Below are 24,891 nucleotides of genomic sequence, written 5' to 3' on the forward strand. Positions count from 1 at the left end.
AACATGGATGAATTGCAAAAGAACTAAGCTATGAAAAAAGCTAGACAAAAAAGAGTACTTAATATATGTACATCCATCTTTATAAAACTCTAGAAAATGCAAACCAATCTATAGTGAAAGAAAACAGAGCAATGATTCCTTGAGGAAAGGGTTGGAAAGGGGTGGGAGGGAGGGATTACAAGGGACATGAGGAAACTTTTGGGAGTGATGGATATGTTCACAATCTTGCTTGTGGAGATAGTTCCATGTGTATATATATATATTTCACAACTTATCCAACTGTATACTTTACATATGTATTGTTTACTGTATGTCAATTATTCCTTAATAAAGCTATTTAAAAACAAACCAAAACATAATAAAAAAAAAATCTCGAAAAACGTAAAGAGATGTATCAAACCACAAAACAGGATAACTCCAGATAAGAAATTAATCAAAATGCAATCAGATGGCAACAGATCAATTAAGAACCTTCTTGGACAGAGAAAGAAGCAAAAATCAGCAGTGTTGAGTCAGCAAAATAGGGCAATTTGGAAAAGGTCAATTCCAAAGGACCACAGTACAGAACTAAGGGGAATGAATCTGAGAATACACAATAGCCAAGAGAATATGGAAATTTAACCTCTAGCAGCAATCCTTGAGAGAATCAGAGTTTGGAGTTCATGATTAAAGGTAGAAGAAAAGGTTTCAGAATTGAAAGAAGATTCAAAGGCTCAAAAATCCCCCACAAGAACCAAAGAAAGCCATCAAGAACAGCAAGACTTAACCAAATAACTCCTCACACTATAAGAAGAAAGTATTCTGCAAAAAGCTATAAAAAATATGTTTCTTTTGAAAGAATGCAAACAACTACAACATCAGGTTTCTAAATGCAGACCGGAGTGTAATGGCAATGGAGCAATACTTACAAAACGCGAAGAAAAAAAATATTCAAGAAACGTTTACCCAGTTCATAAGTAACAGCAGAAGAAATCCTTTTATGGATTGCAAAACATTCCTCTCACCTCCACAGTAGTCCCCATATCATTAAAACTGAACTCATTCATTTATTCATCAAGTGTTCTGACTACCGTGTAAAAGTCATTAACTCTTAGAATTGTAGATACGGGCTCGGGCAATGGGTGCTACAGAGAGAATCTCACATCTGATAAACATAGGTAAAACTGTGTCCACGTTAACAGTTACATTATTTGATTCTGTGTAAACTGCGATGTTCCTCTCTTCTCACAAGATTCAGAAGGAATAAAATTGTTATTGATGTAATGGACTGTCTCAGGTTGCCAGCTTTCAGGTTCTGAGAACAGTGGATGATGGGATGGAAGGAAGGGGTGCCTTTGCATAGCTTCTCTTTCCCTCCTCTCCTCCTCTCCCAAGCACAAGAGGATCAGAAATTGTACAAAAGGATTTTGTTTTGAACTCATTGCACCTGGGAAACTGGATAAAGGAAAAAAGGCTTCACTGGACAAAAATTTACCTTCCAAACCCATCCTGATACCACATTTCAGACTCTAGAAACCTACAACAATCATTTTTCAGAGGCTGTGCCAGCTGCTGCCAAAGCTCTTCTGGGGCTCTTCAAGCTCCTGTCTCAGTGGCTCTTCCACTACCTGCCACCTCACCTTGGCACCATGATTCCCAGAACTGTCACACTTGCCATCATGTATTCAAACTATTCCCCATATGAAGGTGGGGCAGGATGGTTCTTCTTCCCAATACCAATCAAAATCCCAATTCCATGAAACAGCTGGTTAATGCTACTTATTTAAACCTTAAAAATGGCATCAAATAGATCATATCATTCAATAAGTATTTACTGAATACCCACCTACAACAAATCTGTAAGAGGGTTTTATACAAAAGAGATCTCTCTTCCTTGCTAAAATGTTGGACATCTTCCTTTATCTATTCCAAACAAATATGTATAGCCTCCTCATATATATACCAAGAAATTCCCGCCATCTGATACCCAAACTCGACACTGCAATGAATAAGGAACTAACAGCCTCAACTTAATACAGGCAAGCACCCTAGACCAAGGAAATGTTCTACTTAGTGGTATTTAAAAATCCATTTGGGCTAAGAAGGATTATAAGAAAAGACTATTAATTTAACTGAACCTTAAATGAAGACTAACAAATGAAAATTGATAGAACATGGGAAAGATATTTAGGGATATTTTCCCGTCCCCAGCATGTTGTAAAAAAACTAAAATACTGAAAATATGACATTCTGAAACCACCTACCCCACCACTACCCCTAGTCGGACAATGCTGGCCACACTTCTAAGAGCTCAGCAAAATGGAAAGGGTGCAGACTGACAACACAAGCAATGAAAAAAAAACCCACAAACTAAGACTACAGAGACCTTTTCAATTCACCTGGCACCTTTTCATTTTCTATAGTCCATGTACTTTAAGAAATACGATAGATTCTTTCTTTATTCTATACGTAATAATGGAAAGAATGGTGTTCCATCAACTATAATGATTCAACTTCACACAAGACATCAGTTCTTGTTATAACAAGGATTCTTTAGAGTCTTGGGCAAAGATTAAGTTTAACTATAAAATAGGAATGCTCTAAGAACTAAGGAGCAAATGTTTGTAAAGCACACTGTAAAGGCAAGAAGACAGCAGGGGTCATCTCTGATTCCTCCCTGTCCCTCCCCACATTCAATCATCAAGCCCACTGGATTAATAATGTAAATCTCTATCCCCACTACGCCTATCCTAGACAAAGTCACCATCAACTTTTCCCTAGGCCAGATATCAGCAAACTACAGCCTACAGGCGAAATCTGACTTGTCTCCTGTTTTTGTAAATAAAGTTTTATTGGAACACAGTCATGTCCATTCATTTATATATTGTCTTTGACCATTTTCATGCTACAATGGCAGAGTTGAAGAGATGTGACTGTCTGACCCACAATGTCTAAAATATTCATTATCTGGCCTTTTACAGAATAAGTTTGTCAAACCTGGCCTAAGTAGGCTATTAAATAATTCTCTGACTGGTCTCCCTGCCACCCATTCAATTCATCCTCCAAATTGCAGGCTGGATGAAAGATTTAAAAACACAAATCTGATCATTCATTCTTTTGCAAAAGTAATCGAAACTCCTTAAGGTAACTTCTATAACTTTTCCAACCTCCTATCTTGCCACTACCCATTCAACCTCTATATTCCAGTTATTCTATTTTAATATCTTCAAATCCACCTTGCTCTAACCTTTGGCCTTTCAGCATGTCCCAGGAACACTCTTTCTCCTAGCTAACTCCAGGTTCGGGGTCTCCATGTAAATGTCATTTTTTCAAGGAAGCCATTCCTGGTCCCTTGGGCTGGGATTAGGTGGTCCTGAACTTCCTTCACCACTGACCTTATTAGATTCTAATGCATATTTAATTGTCAGGCCCAATCAAAAGCCATATGAGAGCAGAGGTAGACTCTGATGTTAACTATGACACCCTTTCAGCAGGCATATGTTTTTGCTCAAATAAATTCATCCTTTGCATCATATTCTGAGAATCCAAAGAACTTTTTCTCAGTGATTTAGCAGAAATATTTAACCAATGAAGATAAATAAGTCATGATATAATCATGGCAGAATAAGTTGATTACAAAATCTGAAAACCTAGAAACCTACAAAAAGACAACTTCTTCTGAGCAAAACTGTTCACACCATGTGCTTTTTAAATTTATTATTAGAGAAAACTTGATCGTAAGAGCTTATTCTAGACTGTATTTAATGAAAAGAACAAAAATAATGAAACTAAGAAGGGTATTCCCCCAGTACCTGCTCTTCCCTCTCCTTTTCTTTGGTTTTACTTCTGTAGACTCTAGCAGAGGTGGCATCCTGGGATGGAATGGCAGAGATCTGATGCAGTGGCATGCTCATCCCAGCCTCCTGTGTGGTCTTCCTCTTTACGGAAGAAAGTCTCCAGTGGTAGAGTCATTTTGGGCCATGGACTTCAAGCTGAGAGAGAGAAAGGAAGACAAGACATAACTGAGCTAAAACACTTTAAAAATGTCCAACAGTGAGATTAGCATTTTATATTTATATTCATATTTAGTTAAATAAGTTACAATGTCTAACATAAATACTTCGTCTTCAAAAATGATAGAAGATGAATGCCTATGGCGAGAACTGTAACATTTTTCTCATGTAATAAGATGGGAGCACCTGAAAGAGGCTGGTGTAACAGGTACACGGGAGCACCTGAAAGAGGCTGGTGTAACAGGTACATGCATAATCAGATATTAATTTTCCAATGGCTACTTAGGTTTTAAACATAGCAGTGTCATCCTTTATTTTAAGAATATTTTTGAAGTTACACATTTTTTTTTGAACAGCATTCATCCTGATATAAGTAGTGATCCTTCCTTAAGATCGCTGCCCTTGAGTCCATATAATGGTAATATTAAAAGTTAAAGAAGTCTGAAATAAGTTTAAGATATCTATGATCCATGCTTAACCTTCTAAAAGTCTAGACTCTCTAAACCAGTTTATTGGCAAACTTTTCCCGTAAAGAGCCAGAAGTAAATATTTTATACATTGTGGGCCATATTTGTTTCAACTACTCAATTTTGCCAATGTAACAAGAAAGTAGGCACAATGAGTTTGTAAATGAATAAGAATGGTTATGTTCCAATAAAACTTTACTTACAAAAATAGGTGGCAGACTAGATTTGGCCCACAGGCCTGGAGTTTCCTAATCCTGCTCTAAGAATATTCCAGGGAAGATGAGGGTCATCACAGACATTCCTGGGACCATAAAAGGCTGCCCTTAGGTAAACTAATAGTGTCCGAATAAGCTATATTCATGATTCCAGGCAGCCCTTACTTTTTTTCTGGTTTTCTCCTACATTCCTCCAAAGTACCTAGTAATTGAATTGTGTGTTCTCTATCTCCCTGCCCCCACTGAGATCTATCAAACTCTGTATACAACCAATTAAATATAAATTACCCAAACTATCCATAATGTTTAACAAGGTAACATTTCACGCTGTTTGAATTTTAACAAAGGATGGAAGCCTTAATCCAAAAGAATGAATCTCTAATTTGGGGATTTTCGTTTATTAAGCATGTATTGGAGGTGGGGCAGTAGACAAGGAGGGTGAACAACAGGGCCTGACAACCCTAAGTACACATCTGTCGAGCAGCCATTTGTTCCACCTCTCCCCTAACTGTGCTCTGGACCAAAGATAGGTGTTTGTGTGGCTGATCCCACCTCTGACAGTGTTACTAACCACACCGAAGAGCAACAGGACTCACAAAACCAACTTCTTCCACAGGACTCTGATCAACAAACAACAGGAAGGAACAAGAAACCGGAAAGGATCAACACACAGGAGAAAATAAGCTAAAAGAATATCCTGTTTTTAAAAAGTCTAGTTTTATAATAGTTGGGTGATCACTCATAAGCAATAAAACAGGAAAACAAGAGTAGGTAATATTAGTATCTAGATATTATATCCAATAATAAATAAAATGTTAATGTCTAGATATTATATATCACCTACTCTATTTCAAGCATTTGATGAGGCTGACGCAAGATGGAACACTGTACCCAAACAAATGGTCTGAATATATGTGTTTACATTACATAAGACAAGAGGCACTCACTTACTGCTGCGTTGTCTTACACTCTCTGGAAGATCACAAGAGTCAGTAGTGAGCCATTTTTCATCACTAATGCATTAAAGTCCTCTGTCAGAGATGACAAACTCCATGTGGCCTCTTAGAATACTTAGTCAAACTAACCATGCCTAGAGCCCCACCACATAGCATGCCAATAGCTGCCTTTGGTGCTTCTGGTATAATCATCATTATTACATCACTGGTACTTGACCATGACAAGCCTGGAGAAGACTATTTATGCCATAGAAACACAAATGTGAGAGGGTTTTAAATTTTATCGCAAAGTTTTGAAGGACCTCCCTCATTACAGCCATGTAAGCTACTCTTCGGATATGCACCCCTATCTCTAGGTACTAGACCTGAAAGTTTGCCTGAAGCAATCCCTCTCCTATGTCAGACATATTTAGGATAAAAATGATAATTTAAAAAACCAAACTACAAAACAAACCATACCACTTTGTATGTGAAGGTTCATATGAAAATCATAAAGCAGGTATTACTCATACTAGTTTCTTCACATAATTTCCAAATATCATTTTCTATCAATTCAAGTCATGTTTAATTAAGAGCAATAGTTAAACCTCTGCACTATGCCTGACAATCAGGCAGGAGGACTTCAATTCCACTAATGCTACTTTGCAAAATACAACACACTTAATATGAACATCCATATCTAGAAGAACTGGACAGACAAAACTGGTTGTTTAAGAGTATGGAAATGAATATAACATGTTCATGGATCAGAAGCCTTACTATTATTAAGATGGCAATTCTCCCAAAATTGATCTACAGATAAAGCAATCCCTATCAAAAACCTTCTGACTTCTTTGCAGAAATTGGAGAAGCTGATCCTAAAATTCATATGGACCCAGAACACCCAAAACAATCTTGAAAAAGAACAAAGTTGGAGAACTCATACTTCCTGATTTAAAAACTTACTACAAAGGAATGGTAAGAAAACTGGGTTCAAGATGGTGGCATCGGAAGATCCTAAACTCACCTCCTCCCACAGACACAACAAATATACAGCTACACAGGGAACAAGTCCTTCTGAAAAGAACCTGAGAACTGCCAGAACACCTGCTCCACAACAAAGGATACAAGGGCCTCATCGAGACGGGTAGGAAAGGCATGCTCTCACCAAAAACCCCACTCCCAATATGGTGACCCACAATCGAGAGAAATCTTAATAAAATCAATCAACAAATCAAGCAATAGACAAACAAACAAATAAATGGAGCTTCTTCCCGAAGAGTAAGGGGTTTATACCCACACCAGGCACCACAACCTTTGGGTCTTGCAACAGAAAGAAGAGCCCCCAAAACGTCTGGCTTTGCAAACCAACAGCGCTTATGTTCAGGAGTAATTCAGGATGGCAGGGAATGAAGACTCTGCTCTTAAATAGCATGTGTAAAGAACCACTTGCCCCAGGACCCAGCGCAAAGAGCAGCAGTTTGTAAAGAGCTTAGACCATCTGTGAGGGAAATTCACTTAGTAATATTACAGCATCTGCTAAAGGGGCAGAAGTCTGCTGGGACTCTCCAGGGATGGAATGCTGACAGATGGCATTTTTACAGGCTCCCTCTACCTTGCTGGCACTGGCAGGCACCATTTTTGCCCTCTCATTCTAACCTGCTAAAAGCAGTGTGTGAACAGCCCTGCTCAAGCCACAGCACCAAGAGACGCAGCTCTTGAGCAGCCACACACTTCCATTCCACTCGCACAACCCCACCAAAGCCAACAGACATTCACAGCCCGCACAGGGGACATCCATTGAGCGCCAGGCCCAGGCTGACAGGAGGACTGTGTTTCTGGACCCCATAGACAGAAACAAGCGGAAAGAGAGTTCAAGAGACAACGAAGAACTAGGGCAAGGTTAAACAATAAGGTTCACTTCCCGCATAGAGCCATCCCTTCAAGACAGGGTAAGATAGCTGCTTCACATGATACACAGAAACACAGAGAGTCAAGCAAAACGAAGAAATGGAGGAACACGTTCTAAATGAAGGAACGAGATAAAACCCCAGAAAAAAAACCTTAATGAAATGGAGATAAGTCATTTACTTGATAAAGAGTTCAAAGTAATGGTCATAAAATGCTCACTGAACTTGGGAGAACAAGGGAGGAAGACAGTGAGAAATTCCACAAAGAGATAGAAAATATAAGAAAGTTCCAAACAGGACTCACAGAGCTGAAGAATACAACAACTGAACTGAAAAACACACTAGTGGGAATCAACAGCAGACTAAGTGATACAGAAGAACAGATGAGTGACCTGGAAGACAGGGTAGTGGAAATCTCCAAACAGAACTGCAAAAAGAAAAAAAGAATTTTTAAAAATGAGGATAGGGCTTCCCTGGTGGCGCAGTGGTTGAGAATCTGCCTGCCAATGCAGGGGACACGGGTTCGAGCCCTGGTCTGGGAAGATCCCACATGCCGCAGAACAGCTGGGCCCGTGAGCCACAATTACTGAGCCTGCGCGTCTGGAGCCTGTGCTCCGCAACAAGAGAGGCCACGATAGTGAGAGGCCCGCGCACCGCGATGAAGAGTGGCCCCCGCTTGCCACAACTAGAGAAAGCCCTCGCACAGAAACAAAGACCCAACACAGCCATAAATTAATTAGTTAATTAATTAATTAATTTTTAAAAAATGAGGATAGTTTAAGGGACCCGTAGGACAACAGCGAATGCTCTAACATCCGCATTATATGGGTCCCAGAGGAAAAGGGACAGAAAACATCTTTGAGGAAATAATGACTAAAAACTTCCCTAACCTGGGGAAGGAAACAGACATTCAGGTCCAAGAAGCAAAGAGTGTCCCAAACAAGATAAACCCAAGAGATCCACACCAAGACAGATTATAATTAAAATGTCGAAAGTTAAAGAGAGAATCTTAAAAGCAGCAAGAGAAAAATAACTAGTTATGTACAAGGGAACCCTCATAAGACTATCAGCTGATTTTTCAGCAGAAACTTTGCTGAAAAGAAATGAAATACGGGTACATGCTACAACATGGATAAAACTTGAAAACAGAAAATGAAAGAAGGACCACATATTGTATGATTTTGTGTGAAATGTCCAGAGTAGGTAAATCTATAGAGACAAAAAGTTGATTAGTGATTGCCAAGGGCTGGGGTGGGGATTGGGGGGAGGGGGGCAGTGATGGCTAAAAGGGTTTCTTTTTAGGGCAATGAATATATTCTAAAATTTATTATGGTGATGGCTACATAACTCTTAAGTATACTAAAAGCCATAGAATTGTACCCTTTAATAAGTGGATGGTAATGGATGTGAATTATATCTCAATAAAGCTGTTTTAAAAATATGAAAATAATTAATATGGATTAAGATAGATAAATTTTTATTTTTCCTTTGTGCTATCCCTAATGTAATTTATCTGATGACATGGAGATGGCCATTGTTAGCCTATCATTCTTCCGGTTTTAAGAAAGGTAACATGAAGTATATAAAATTGGCAATCAGAAACCTAAGTTCAAGTCATGACTCTATGAAATACTAACTACGTGATGCTGGGCAAACTGATGAATTTCAAAGGCTCTGTTTCTTCATCTGTAAAACAGAAAGGTAATAATCTCTACTCAGTTCACAGGGTTATTGTGAAGCCAAATAAGATTATGTCCACGTACACAAATATCAGGGTTCTTAGCATCAGCACATTTTCCAGCCTGCTTTTTCAAGCATCTGCAACGATGCCTCTCACTGCTTCACAAAGGCCAGTTTGTTGGCTTTGTCTTTCCAGTACTATTTTCTGTCCTTCTCTACCTCAGTCTGACACAAGATATATACAACTGGGACCTCAAATCCTTTCTGACGTTTACTTAGGACCTCTAGCAGCATGACTTTGCTAGAGGGGATGCAAGGCTGACAATGCTATCCCTCTAAGGGGAGAGGTAGGAAGGCCCTATCCAGAAGACCATCCCAGTAGCTTAACAATCAAGCTGTTCTATGTGCTTTCCAGATGGTCAAGATAAGCAAAGGATTCTGCCCATCCCAACAATGCTTGGGACAAATACAGACGACAAAGAGGCAGCCAGGAGAAGACACAAGATGCCAGTGGCAGCCCCCCCTGAGAGACGGTCACCCCGGGTCTACATGCCTCCCTGCACACAGGGTACCAGGCTCCAGCAGCGCCCTCCTCCTCCCCATTGTGAGCTGTTGAATCGCAGTATCCTGACTGGCACTCTAAATAAACAACTTTAAGTTAAGCCTGTTTTTATCAGAAGAACATTTCACATAGGAAATGAGAAGCCTATGAACAGCAGCTAGCAGACAGAAAAAGAAAAAAAGCAGTACGAGTGAGGAGACCAGCTGTAATACACAGCACTGAATGACCAAGGCCAGACCTAGAACAGTGAACTTGGAGGGAGAAGAGAGACCATTTGAAAAGGAGGACTGACATAATCTGGGGAGGGATCTAAACCGTCCCCTGGTTTCTAGCTATGCAATCACAAGACCAGAATGCAGAGAGGACTGCGAGATGCAGGAGGGGTTGGCCATGGGCACACTGAGCTTGATATGCCTGTGGGAAACCCAACATAAGTACACAGTGCACACTGGGAGTCACCAGCATACTGTGACACCTGAATACACAGGAAAAGAATCTGGTTTCCAAGAAAAACCTGCAGATCATAAGAGATTACTACAAGCAACTCTATGCTAATAAAATGGACAACCTGGAAGAAATGGACAGATTCTTAGAAATGCACAACCTGCCGAGACTGAACCAGGAAGAAATAGAAAATATGAACAGACCAATCACAAGCACTGAAATTGAAACTGTGATTAAAAATCTTCCAACACACAAAAGCCCAGGACCAGATGGCTTCACAGGCGAATTCTATCAAACATTTAGAGAAGAGCTAACACCTATCCTTCTCAAACTCTTCCAAAATATTGCAGAGGGAGGAACACTCCCCAACTCATTCTACGAGGCCACCATCACCCTGATACCAAAACCAGGCAAAGATGTCACAAAGAAAGAAAACTACAGGCCAATATCACTGATGAACATAGATGCAAAAATCCTCAACAAAGTACTAGCAAACAGAATCCAACAGCACATTAAAAGGATCATACACCATGATCAAGTGGGGTTTATTCCAGGAATGCAAGGATTCTTCAATATACGCAAATCAATCAACGTGATACATCATATTAACAAATTGAAGGAGAAAAACCATATGATCATCTCAATAGATGCAGAGAAAGCTTTCGACAAAATTCAACACCCATTTATGATAAAAGCCCTGCAGAAAGTAGGCATAGAGGGAACTTTCCTCAACATAATAAAGGCCGTATATGACAAACCCACAGCCAACATTGTCCTCAATGGTGAAAAACTGAAACCATTTCCACTAAGATCAGGAACAAGACAAGGTTGCCCACTCTCACCACTATTATTCAACATAGTTTTGGAAGTGTTAGCCACAGCAATCAGAGACGAAAAAGAAATAAAAGGAATCCAAATCGGAAAAGAAGAAGTAAAGCTGTCACTGTTTGCAGATGACATGATACTATACATAGAGAATCCAAAAGATGCTACCAGAAAACTACTAGAGCTAATCAATGAATTTGGTAAAGTAGCAGGATACAAAATTAATGCACAGAAATCTCTTGCATTCCTGTATACTAATGATGAAAAATCTGAAAGTGAAATTAAGAAAACACTCCCGTTTACCATTGCAACAAAAAGAATAAAATACCTAGGAATAAACCTACCTAAGGAGACAAAAGACCTGTATGCAGAAAATTATAGGACACTGATGAAAGAAATTAAAGATGATACAAATAGATGGAGAGATATACCATGTTCTTGGATTGGAAGAATCAACATTGTGAAAATGACTCTGCTACCCAAAGCAATCTACAGATTCAATGCAATCCCTATCAAACTACCACTGGCATTTTTCACAGAACTAGAACAAAAAATTTCACAATTTGTATGGAAACACAAAAGACCCCGAATAGCCAAAGCAATCTTGAGAACGAAAAATGGAGCTGGAGGAATCAGGCTCCCTGACTTCAGACTATATTACAAAGCTACAGTAATCAAGACAGTTTGGTACTGGCACAAAAACAGAAATATAGATCAATGGAACAGGATAGAAAGCCCAGAGATAAGCCCACGCACATATGGTCACCTTGTCTTTGATAAAGGAGGCAAGCATATACAGTGGAGAAAAGACAGCCTCTTCAATAAGTGGTGCTGGGAAAATTGGACAGGTACATGTAAAAGTATGAAATTAGAACACTCCCTAACACCATACACAAAAATAAACTCAAAATGGATTAAAGACCTAAGTGTAAGGCCAGACACTATCAAACTCTTAGAGGAAAACATAGGCAGAACACTGTATGACATAAGTCACAGCAAGATCCTTTTTGACCCAGGTCCTAGAGAAATGGAAATAAAAACACAAATAAACAAATGGGACCTAATGAAACTTAAAAGCTTTTGCACAGCAAAGGAAACCATAAACAAGACCAAAAGACAACCCTCAGAATGGGAGAAAATATTTGCAAATGAAGCAATGGACAAAGGATTAATCTCCAAGATTTACAAGCAGCTCATGCAGCTCAATAACAAAAAAACAAACAACCCAATCCAAAAATGGGCAGAAGACCTAAATAGACATTTCTCCAAAGAAGAGATACAGATTGCCAACAGACACATGAAAGAATGCTCAACATCATTAATCATTAGAGAAATGCAAATCAAAACTACAATGAGGTATCATCTCACACCGGTCAGAATGGCCATCATCAAAAAATCTAGAAACAATAAATGCTGGAGAGGGTGTGGAGAAAAGGGAACACTCTTGCACTGTTGGTGGGAATGTAAATTGATACAGCCACTATGGAGAACAGTATGGAGGTTCCTTAAAAAACTAAAAATAGAACTACCATATGACCCAGCAATCCCACTACTGGGCATATACCCTGAGAAAACCATAATTCAGAAAGAGTCATGTACCAAAATATTCATTGCAGCTCTGTTTACAATAGCCAGGACATGGAAGCAACCTAGGTGTCCATCATCGGATGAATGGATAAAGAAGATGTGGCACATATATACAATGGAATATTACTCAGCCATAAAAAGAAATGAAATGGAGTTGTTTGTAATGAGGTGGATGGAGTTAGAGTCTGTCATACAGAGTGAAGTAAGTCAGAAAGAGAAAAACAAATACAGTATGCTAACACATATATATGGAATCTAAGGGGGAAAAAAAAAAAAAAAAAAAAAGAGGTCATGAAGAACCTAGTGGCAAGATGGGAATAAAGACACAGACCTACTAGAGAATGGACTTGAGGATATGGGGAGGGGGAGGGGTGAGATGTGACAGGGTGAGAGAGTGTCATGGACATATATACACTACCAAATGTAAAATAGATAACTAGTGGGAAGCAGCCGCATAGCACAGGGAGATCAGCTCGGTGCTTTGTGACCACCTAGAGGGGTGGGATAGGGAGGGTGGGAGGGAGGGAGATGCAAGAGGGAAGAGATATGGCAACATATGTATATGTGTAACTGATTCACTTTGTTGTAAAGCAGAAGCTAGCACACCATTGTAAAGCAATTATACTTCAATAAAGATGTTTAAAAAAAAAAAAAAAGAAAAGAAAAACCTGCAGAATCAAGCATTTATGTCATTAGATGCTATAATCAAATGATAAAACCTAACACCAATACAGGATTTTAAAACCTTTTAGGAAAAAGCAAAGGAAAATCCCTATCATATTAAAAAAAAAAAACCTATCTCAACCAAAACTTACCATTATACTCACAGAGCAAAACTCTTAGAGGCATTCTATTTAAATTAGAAAGCAAAATAAGCATATTACTGATGACATTATTTAATACATAGATACTAGGAGATTCATAAAAAATGTTAACAGCAGTTTAATGATGTGGCGATACAAATGACTTTTCATTTCTCTATTTCCTAAACTTTTAGTAACAATACTTTTATAGTTTAAATATATATTTTTAAAGAGTTAAAGTTAAAAGTTCAAGTCATTCCACATAGGTCGGTAACAGTCAGAATTTTATGTTATCAATGAATACATGTACAACCATAAAAGGGCTCATTTTCTGTGAGGAATACATTTCTGAAGACCTCACAGAAATCAAGCTTAATTTTCCTACAGGAATAAAATAGGAGGATGCATTCTCAGGACACTGATGTCTTCAACCACTATAGTGTTTGTTTTATGCTCCTTTTAAATTTTTTTCAGGAATTCCTCTAATATTTTTGCAGAGTGCTTTTCCTTAAAAAACAGCATACTGTATCATGGGAATAGTTTGCCTTTCTTCATGGTGTTTTATTACATCTGACTTTCATTCCAAAGTGACTGATTTTGGAGACTTCATTATTTCATATTTTATGCATAGTAAGCCTTATTAATTATTTCCATGTCACACTACTTCCAGTTTGCATACTTCCCACAAAATGCAACTGCAATGGGATGGCCTTTACACATCCATAGAAATGGAGGCCAAGAACATGCAGTGCTAGGAATATAGCGTTATAACATGGCAGACAAGGGGAAGTTAGTACTTGCCCACGGTCAATAAATCTGAGCATCTGCCCAGCATTAAGAAGACTATCTGTTGTTTACACTGCTTTTTCCAGTGTATGTCTGTCCCTGTTGCTATGGCAAAAACATATCTGTAGCAAGACCATCATCTTTCACAAAACTCAGAAAAGAATAATAAACATGGGCTATTAGCAAATGGTTTTTTCTTTTAATGATGGTTATAAAAGAAACCTCTTGTTCCAAAATAGTGAAAAAGCCTTCTTTCCAGCAGAGGAGAATAGACTGTTCTCTCTTAACAACAGATTTCCTGTGTGAAGGAAGCCCCTGTGGATCTGACCATGAGATCAGGCACTTTTGCTGTTTAAATGATATTTATTGTAAAAGTCCCTCAATTTCCTACCACCAATCATATAAACTTGTCCACTGCCCCCAACCCTTTCAGGAATTAAATAAATTGTATTATGCAGTTCAAAGGAAGAGGCGGCCTCAGCTCTGGGAGTGTACCTGGGCTCTTTGCCATTCTCCTCACCTGACTACTCAGGGGCCTCACTCTTATCAGCCACCCTCCTACCCCATATTTTCACCCCATCCTTTCTAAAGGCTCCTTCACATCAACAAAGGAATAGAATCAGTTTTCCAAGAAAATGCATAGAATAAGTAGTCTATGTCACTAGTTGCTATAAAAAATTATAAAAGTTCACACTGATACAGAATTTCAACGTGCATTATGGTTCTCCCATATTTAAAAACAAAAGTAAATTTTGATTTGCATTTCTCTAATGATTAGTGATGTTGAGCATCCTTTCATGTGTTTGTTGGCAATCTGTATCTCTTCTTTGGAGAAATGTCTCTTTAGGTCTTCTGCCCATTTTTGGATTGGGTTGTTTGTTTTTTTGATATTGAGCTGTGTGAGCTGCTTGTATATTTTGGAGATTAATCCTTTGTCAGTTGCTTCGTTTGCAAATATTTTCTCCCATTCTGAGGGTTGTCTTTTCGTCTTGTTTATGGTTTCCTTTGCTGTGCAAAAGCTTTTAACTTTCATTAGGTCCCATTTGCTTATTTTTGTTTTTATTTCCATTTCTCTAGGAGGTGGGTCAAAAAGGATCTTGCTGTGATTTATGTCATAGAGTGTCCTGCCTATGTTTTCCTCTACGAGTTTTATAGTGTCTGGCCTTACATTTAGGTCTTTAATCCATTTGGAGTTTATTTTTGTGTATGGTGTTAGAGAGTGTTCTAATTTCATTCTTTTACATGTAGCTGTCCAGTTTTCCCAGCACCACTTATTGAAGAGGCTGTCTTTACTGTATATTATTGCCTCCTTTATCAAAGATAAGGTGATCATATGTGCGTGGGTTTATCTCTGGGCCTTCTATCCTGTTCCATTGATCTATATTTCTGTTTTTGTGCCAGTACCATACTGTCTTGATTACAACCCTCAGAATGGGAGAAAATATTTGCAAATGAAGCAACTGACAAAGGATTAATCTCCAAAATATACAAGCAGCTCATGCAGCTCAATATCAAAAAAACAAACAACCCAATCCAAAAATGGGCAGAAGACCTAAACAGACATTTCTCCAAAGAAGAGATACAGATTGCCAACAAACACATGAAAGGATGCTCAACATCACTAATCATTAGAGAAATGCAAATCAAAACGACAATGAGGTATCACCTCACACCAGTCAGAATGGCCACCATCAAAAAATCTACAAACAATAAATGCTGGAGAGGGTGTGGAGAAAAGGGAAGCCTCTTGCACTGTTGGTGGGAATGTAAATTGATACAGCCACTATGGAGAACAGTATGGAGGTTCCTTAAAAAACTAAAAATAGAACTACCATAAGACCCAGCAATCCCACTACTGGGCATATACCCTGAGAAAACCATAATTCAAAAAGAGTCATGTACCACAGTGTTCACTGCAGCTCTATTTACAATAGCCAGGACATGGAACCAACCTAAATGTCCATCGACAGATGAATGGATAAAGAAGAGGTGGCACATGTATACAGTGGAATATTACTCAGCCATAAAAAGAAACGAAATTGAGTTATTTGTAGTGAGGTGGATGGACCTAGACTCTGTCGTACAGACTGAAGTAAGTCAGAAAGAAAAAAACAAATACCATATGCTAACACATATATATGGAATCTAGAAACAAAAAATGGCTCTGAAGAACCTAGGGGCAGGACAGGAATAAAGACGCAGACATAGGGAATGGACTTGAGGACACGGGGAGGGGGATGGGTAAGCTGGGACGAAGTGAGAGAGTAGCACTGACATATATACATTACCAAATGTAAAACAGCTAGTGGAAAGCAGCCGCATAGCACAGGGAGATCAGCTGGGTGCTTTGTGACCACCTAGAGGGGTGGGGTAGGGAGGGTGGGTGCAAGACGCAAGAGGGAGGGGATATGGGCATACATGTATACATATAGCTGATTCACTTTGTTATACAGCAGCAACTAACACAACAATGTAAAGCAATTATACTCCAATAAAGATGTTAAAAAAAAAAAGTAAAAATGCTTTCAATGCTCCTATTCTCTTTCCCTCTATAACCAAACTTTCTAAATTATATCTACAATGCTCTTCACTTTCTTGCTTCCACAACTCAGTTCAATGCAATCCAACCTCTGCTCCCCCATTCCACAAACTGTTCTTGGCCTTTCTCATTTACTGATCAAACTTAGGAGAAGAGCTCCAAATGAAAAAAGCGAAGTAATACATACATACATACACACACACATACATACAAAAAGAAAAAAACCTAGGGGAGATAAAGATAACTTTCTAAAGTTTAAAAAAATCCTTTTAAACAAGTCAATCAACATCCTCTTAGATGTACAGCCAGAAAATAAATTTCCCATGCACCCTTCTAAAGGAAATTCTTGGAAGATGTACTCTATCAAAATAAAGGACTAAATCAAGGAAGAGAAAAACACAGAATACACAAAACAGTCATTATAAGTTAGGAGAGGCACAAAGTGCAAGTTCCAGGATTGTACCTGCACAGCAGGCCTAAAGACTACGGGTACAAAGTGGAGCAGACGTATGGAACACTTCCAGGGGCAGGTCTCCAGAATACAAGAAGTCTCAACAGGGAAGATGGAGTGACAGATAATATCATGGACACCTTAGAAGAATTAAGGATAAGTATAATAACGATCATACAAGTAAAAACATAAAGTAACAACAACAAAACTATAGTAAAAAGAAAATGTAATCATTTGGCTCTAAAATGAACAATATTTCAATATTGATAATGGTGTAAACATTTTAATGATATAAACAACTTCGTGTAAACAACTTCGTGACATAACCAAATCTGGAGGATGAAGAGAAGAGAGATGGGGTATAAAAGAAAGTCAAGAGATAATGTCTAATATTTGTAAGTCAAGAAACAGTATAAGCATATCATCTGAAAACATGGAGGCAACAATCAGAAGATACAACTATGGCATACACATAGCTGCCTCTGTGGAACAGGACAAGGGCTGTAAAGGAGTGGAGCAAAGGACTACTGGTTTTCATTACAGGACTTTGGGTACTACCATCTCCTACCCACAGTTCTAAAATTCAGAAAAATACCAAAACAAAGCAAAACAAAACCCTAGCTTTTCTTTACTTATGTTTAATATTAAGACCTAATCTTATACAAACTCTCTGGGGGCCAAAACCTGACCTGAACTGACAGGAAGCTATTTATAGTCTCTACTTATGCAACTCAGCATAAATATTATGCTTCAATGAAGAAATATTAATGTGTTTTACAGGTATTACCCCAAGAAGAGTACTCACTAATAAATACTATATACATAGACTACCTTTCTAAAATCTGAAAATTTCTGAAGTCTAAAATATTTCTGACCTAAGAATTTTAGATGAGAAAGTTTGGGCCTCCATTTCACTTTTCAAAAAGCTATGTGCATTTATTACTTTTTTCATTTTCAAAATATTTAGAATAAATAAATGGAGAGAAAGTATAAAGAGAAAACAGGCAGGAGACTCATGTGACCTTAAATGGAGCAATACCTATACAACATATTTTCCAAATGTGGCATTATACCTGGGTCACTATTTAGGTGCTGAATAAGGAAATTCCCTCTCTCATCGAAAATTTTAAAGAGAAAGAGAGGAAAAAGAAACAGAAAACTTCATTTGATTCATCATTCAACTCCTGGGATAACCGCATCTATCCTGCTTTTCTAGAGCAAGACAGAGCTCTTCTTCCATACCCTCGAGCTCTTCTACACTCACCTTCAACATTTCTTTACCTTCCACGCACGTTTCATCTCATTGCAATCTGGCTTCAGCATAGTAAGGTTAACAGCACTCTCCATGGCTGTTAAGCCTAAAGGACATTTTCTGGGCCCATGTAATTTGACTTGAAATACTTACTCATTTGCACAACAGTAAATATTAGGATTCCTCAAAGCTCCAGTTTACCCTCCCCCTTTCTCATTCTGTGTTCCCTTTTCCTGAGTTATTTAATCCACATCTTTGGCTTCAATGACCATTTTGCTCGAAATTGGTCATTGGTCATTTTGCGCATTTTACTCGAAAATACTGATAAATCAGACTTGATCAAATTTAAGACTTTTGCGCTTTTAAAAGGCACCATTAAGAAAACTGAAAAGATGGACTGGGAAAAAAAATGTGACAATCATCTATCTGATAAAAGACTTGTATCCATAATATCTAAAGAACTCCTACAACTCAAGAAGACAACCTAATTTAAAGATGGGCAAAAGTTTTTAATAGCCATTTCACCAAAGGAGATAAATGAATAGCTAGTAAGCTCATGAAATGATCTGCAAATTAAAACCACAATGAGATAATACTATATCCCCCCTAGAAGAGCTATAATCAAAGAGACAGTCAATATCACCTATAGGATGTAGAGAAACTGGAGCCCTCATATACTGCCCTTGAGAATGTGAAGTGGTATAGAAACCTTGGAAAACAGTTTGGCAGTTTCTTAGTAAGTCAAGCATAAACTTATCATACAACCCAGCAATTCCACTCCTGGGAACTGACTCAAGACACATAAAGACATATGTCCTCTGTGGACATATTGTATATGAATGTTCACAGCAGCATTATTCATAATAGCCAAAAACTGGAAACGTTCCAAATGTCCATCGACAGATATACAGACAAAATGTGGCATCTCCACACAATGGAATACTATTTAGCAATTAAAAAGAACAAACCAATGATAAATGTTACAACATGGATGAACCTCAAAAACATTATGTAACATGAAAGAAGTCAGACACAAAAGACTACAAACTGTATGATTCTATTTTTATGATGTTTCTTGAAAAGGCAAATTCATAGGGACAGAAAGCAGATCAGTGGGTTGGGGCAGGAATAGGCATCAACTGCAAACATGCACGAGGGAACTTTTGGGGGCAATCAAATGGATGCACAACTCTAAATTTACTAACCTCACTGAGTGTGTACTTACAATGAGTGAATTACACTGTATCTAAATTATTCCTCAAGATGCTCATTTTACACAGCCTAAGAGGCCCTATGTGGTTTGACCCCTATTTATCTGTCCAACCCCATTTTGTACCACCCTCTCCCACTACAGTCTAGCAACAGTGGCCTTCTTTCAGTCTCCTAAGACTTTGCAGCTCCTTCTACCACAGGGCCTTCATGTATGCTGTTCCCTGCCTACAATGCTCTTCCTGCCCCTCATGATCTAATTAACATCTGACCATCCTCAGGAAATCCCACATTTACTGGTCTTTACAGCATCAATGAAGAACCTCTACTTCATTAACAATTATCACAATTGGAATTTTACACTTATTGAATTCTTTAATTAATGACATTCTCCCTTACTGGGCAGTAAGCTCCCTAAAGGCAGAGATCCTATCTCATTTTGCTCACCCTGTATCAGCACTCTCTAACCCAATGCAATCACATAAAATCCATTCAGTAAATACTGACTGAACCAATCTTTCTCAGACAGGAGCCAAAACTAGCTGGGAATTTCACTTGTAACTCAAACTATAACCAATACTGTTCACTGTCTCAAATGCTGATTAAGTAGCATAGTGGAAATTTAGACGACACAAACAAAAATTCGGTATTTTTCATCCCTTTACAATTCATCTCAATTGGGAAGAAACAACTGATCTTTAAATATCTGCAGCAGATTGACCACATCAGACTAAGTCCAAAATTGTAATGGAATTCAAAATGCGATCCAAGTATTTTTAAGAATAATTCTAAAAGGCCACAATTACAAGTTGTTAAGAATTGCTGATAAAAGCTCTTTTAAGACAGAGGAAAACTTAAGCTTCATAAGTTACAGATAAGTAACTTCAATCTTTGAGTCAAAAATCCAATGAAGAAAACAAAAAAATCCAATGAAGAACAGGTAGCAAGTTACTAAGGGCATATCTACAGAGTCAAAGAAGGGCATAAAACATGCTATCACACTTAACGGTATCTCCTCAAAGCCTTTACCCTTCACTCAACCAGGGAAGAAAGCTCTCTCACAAGCAACTCACATCTGGCCACTGTCTTGCCCTCACTAGACCAATAGGTAGCAAGGCACAAACCTTAAAGTATCAAACTTACCCTACTCCCACTCTTTACTGAAATTAAGACCAAAATTAAAGTTCAGAGATCTGAGAATTTTAGGGAAGATGGTAGAGTAATACCACAAGGTCTCCATATGCCACCCACTAAAAAACAGTCTGAGACAAAGCTTTGTTTGACTTGGTCTGTTAACACTATGAGCTTCAAGAACAATGAGCTTATTAAAAAAATATCAAAATGAATTTAAAAATTTAAATGCAACAGAATAAAGCAGTAACTAGCAGAATATATGTGTGCAATTACCAAAAGTGAAGAAAAAAATCATAAAATACACAAACATATCCCAAAGACTAAACAAATTTACTCAGAAACAGAAAAAAGATTTTGTTAGTTTTAAAATCCCCTAGGATACTTCAGAGTATGACTAGAGGTAATAAAGTGTAAGATCAATGTTACATAAAAAATAACAAATAAGCAATGCTGAGGATAACTAGAAAATGAAATCCAAAGTATAAACAGTTTAAAAATGATAAAGCAAGAGAAACAAACTGAGAAGTACAGAAATACTACCTTTGAATAGTAATGCTGGAGGAAAAACACAACAGATGAAAGCACCTGAAAATCATAAGTGTTTTACATGCATTATCTCATTTGATTCTCACAGCAGTACCAGAGGGTAGAGAAATTGTCTTATCTCCAATTCACACATGGCTTAGAGAAGTTAAGCAACTTGCCCAAGGTTTCTTAGCCATATTTCACTAAATATAGTAGCCTGTGGTTACTTACAAGGTGAATCTAAAATATGTAGGTTTTTTATTTTTCATCTCACTGTAGCACAGCTGTTGGAAAGAAAAAGATAAATCCTGGTGTGTTGCTTGCTGGCTTTGTTATGGTAAAGAAGGGTTATTATGATCACCATGGATAGAAACAATAACACGGAATCCACATTTGAAGTATTAAATAGAAACATGCTTTCTGCTGCAATTTTGTCTACATGGAGGGACATTTGACCAAAGTAATGGGTATACATGCTAAAAATTAGACAAAAATAATAATTTTAGATATTTCAAGGCAGTAAGATGTGCCTGAAATAGCTGGGTCCAATTTATAACAAATATTTAACTTTATCATTTCGAGTTGACTTGCAAATTTATATCACAAGCCACAGAAAAATATTGCATTTTAAAATTATAGTCCATATTCTTAAACTATATGTTATAAATTACATATATAATAACATAACCTTAAACTATTATAACTATATAAAACTAAAGCTGTATCTTTAAACTACTCCAGTAGATTATTCAAGGTAATTTTCTAACATGCAACCTCAAAGGCTGGAGCCAAGAAGAGAGACAGAGTGGACGCCAGGTATGTCCAACAATGCTGCCCAGTGGGAGAATGGGCCACTAAGGAAAACTGAGGGAGCCTGGTGCTGGAAGTCCTAAGCCAAATGTAAGTGCTTGGCCGGGAGAGAGGAGAGTGCTGCAGACTGAAGGCCGCTGTGTGCAACTGAGAATCTCAAGGAGCAGAGTAAGAGAGGGGTAGGCCAAGGCTGATGGCGAGTGAGTGAGAAGATAACGTGGGGCAGGCGGGACTCAGCTCCAGACACTGTGCGCCATCTGTGACTTCTCCAGTGACTCAGGGAGACCTCAGCAGAACCACTCCACTATCTGTGTGAATTAGGTGAACCAGGGATGATTACAAGGAAAAGGGCCTATGATGTCTGATTCTTCCAGAAGATTCTGAACCTGAAGAAAGTTAAGGAGGAATACTCACGGGCATTCTTCAGGACAAATACAAGAATACTGAAAACACTAGTAGCTAACAAACAAAAGGAAAAGAGGAGATTTGTTGGGGTTCTTTCAGCATTTCACTTCTGAGAAAGGGAAGTGCAAGTCTGACGGACTTAAGAGATGGAAAATACCTTCAATGAAGTACAGAACTAGTCTACTTCCTCCAGTTCCTCACGTGCCCTTTAATGCTTGTCTTGCAGAGAAAAATGATCTTTACAGATGAGGAAAGGGGGATGGAGGAAAAGTCAAGGCTGCAGCAGCCCAGACCACCCCCCTGGGCATTCACCACACCATAATGGAGTGACCTGCTCACATTTTTGCCTCCTTCACTGGACTGTGGGATCCCTGAGGGTTCAGTAATGAAGCCAGAATTAGAATTACAGGGATAAATTCCTGCCATTAGTCACAGGATGTTTCTGTTTGCCACTGCTGGGTAACAAACTACCCCAAACTTTGCTGCTTAAGCAGCAACAATTTCCTATTTCTCACAATTCCATGAGTTGACTGGGCAGCTCTTCTGCTGCTCTTACCTGACTTACTCGTGCTGCTGCATTGGGCCCAGGTCAGCTGGGGATTGGGCTCAGTGAGGAAGGCTGGGCCTCCCTTTCCACGTGGCCTTCCTCACAGCCTTCTTCACATAATGGAAGCAGCATGCCAAGAGAGCTGGCCCACTACACATGGTGCTTCTGCCTGCATCGTGTCTGCTGATGCCCCACTAGCCAGTTCAAGCCACATGGCAAAGCCCAGTACTGAGGGTGTGGAAACAGACTCTACCATTTGATGGGAGAAACAAGCAGACCCACACTGCAAAGGGGCAGAGGCATGGGGAGGTGGTTCACTGGGGGCTACTGTGTACCAATTTACCACAAATTGTTTTTGCTATTTTTCTCTCTGATAATAATTATTTTTATTGGTAGAATTTTTTATTATAAAGTGTTTTTACACCTATTACATCTAAAAATAAATTATGTTCTTTTTTTAAATAAATTTATTATCTATTTATTTATTTTTGGCTGCGTTGGGTCTTCATTGCTGCGCGTAGGCTTTCTCTAGTTGCGGTGAGCAGGGTCTACTCTTTGTTGCGGTGCGCGGGCTTCTCATTGTGGAGGCTTCTCTTGTTGGAGAGCATGGGCTCTGGGCGGGCGGGCTTCAGTAGTTGTGGCACACAGGCTCAGTAGTTGTGGCTCACGGGCTCTAGAGTGCAGGTTCAGTAGTTGTGGCACACGGGCTTAGTCACTCCATGGCATGTGGGACCTTCCCGGACCAGGGCTCGAACTTGTGTCTCCTGCACTGGCAGGCGGATTCTCAACCACTGCGCCACCAGGGAAGTCCCAATTATGTTCTTTAATTTGAAATGTGGATGGAAAAGTTACTGGGCTATATTTCTACTTCAAAATAATGGATCCAAAAATATTTCAAGGCTTAAAGACTAGAATTACTACTGGCAGCAATTCACATCATTTGAAGATCTCATGTTTCTTCACAAACATATGAAACATATAGATCTTTTGAAGCAAATTCATTAAATTGACAGAAGAAAGAATTCTGACCATATTTTATAACAGAAAAACCTAAGGCAGCTATATTTTATTTGAAATATTTCCTGAAAAAAGAATTCTCATCACATCACACTATATAACGTAGCATACAATGCTGGTGGTACAGACAGCCCTGCACCAGCCAGCTGTCATCCCAGGCTGGAGCAAGCATCTTCTCTACTTAATGCAGTAAAATAGAGAAACCAGAGCAGGGCTTGCCTCACCATCCAAGAAGTATCTGTCCAGCCAGGACAAATCTTCCCGAAGACCCCTGCCCATGCCACGGTCAACTCTACCCTTGTTCATTCTGATCCACCCTCTTGGGATGCTGTTCACACTCTGCACACCAGGGCAAAAACTCCCTGGCCTTCAGAGCACATCTCAAAGCTTATCTCCTCTGCAAGCAAAGAAACACCAAAACAAGCTCCCCCACCCCTACCTTACTACCCACAACACGTACCCAATATTCTTTACAGTTTGACGTTTAATTATACACAAAACGGTCCTTCAGTATATGTGCTGGCTAATTTTATGTGTCAACTTGAACAGGCCACAGTACCCAGATATTTGGTCAAACATTATTCTACAGGTGTCTGTGAAGGTATATTTTTAGATATGATTAACATTTAAATCAGCAGACTTTGTGTAAAGGAGATTACCCTCCATAATGTGGGTAGGCCTCATCTAATCATCTGAAGGCCTTAACAAAACAAACATACAAACAACAAAAAAAACCTTGACCTCCCCTGGAAGAAGAGGGTGTCTGCCAGCAGACCTGTGGTCTCAAACTCCAGAT

The 24,891-nt window shown here is 38.8% G+C and overlaps 1 protein-coding gene across 6 annotated transcripts in view; it reads right to left on the reverse strand.

The window, feature by feature from the left end:
- Positions 1-24,891, reverse strand: part of MARCHF8 (membrane associated ring-CH-type finger 8) — a 119,132-nt gene that overhangs the window by 63,510 nt on the left and 30,731 nt on the right. For all 6 annotated transcript variants that reach the window (XM_061178299.1, XM_061178376.1, XM_061178531.1 and 3 more), the window contains exon 2: positions 3,792-3,971. In XM_061178299.1, the coding sequence (XP_061034282.1) occupies positions 3,792-3,893 (102 nt within the window). In that variant the 5' untranslated portion in view covers positions 3,894-3,971. The remainder of the gene's footprint in view (positions 1-3,791; positions 3,972-24,891) is intronic.

This window comes from Eubalaena glacialis, chromosome 1 (assembly GCF_028564815.1).
Source record: "Eubalaena glacialis isolate mEubGla1 chromosome 1, mEubGla1.1.hap2.+ XY, whole genome shotgun sequence".
In the NCBI taxonomy this organism is placed as follows: Eukaryota; Metazoa; Chordata; class Mammalia; order Artiodactyla; family Balaenidae; genus Eubalaena; species Eubalaena glacialis.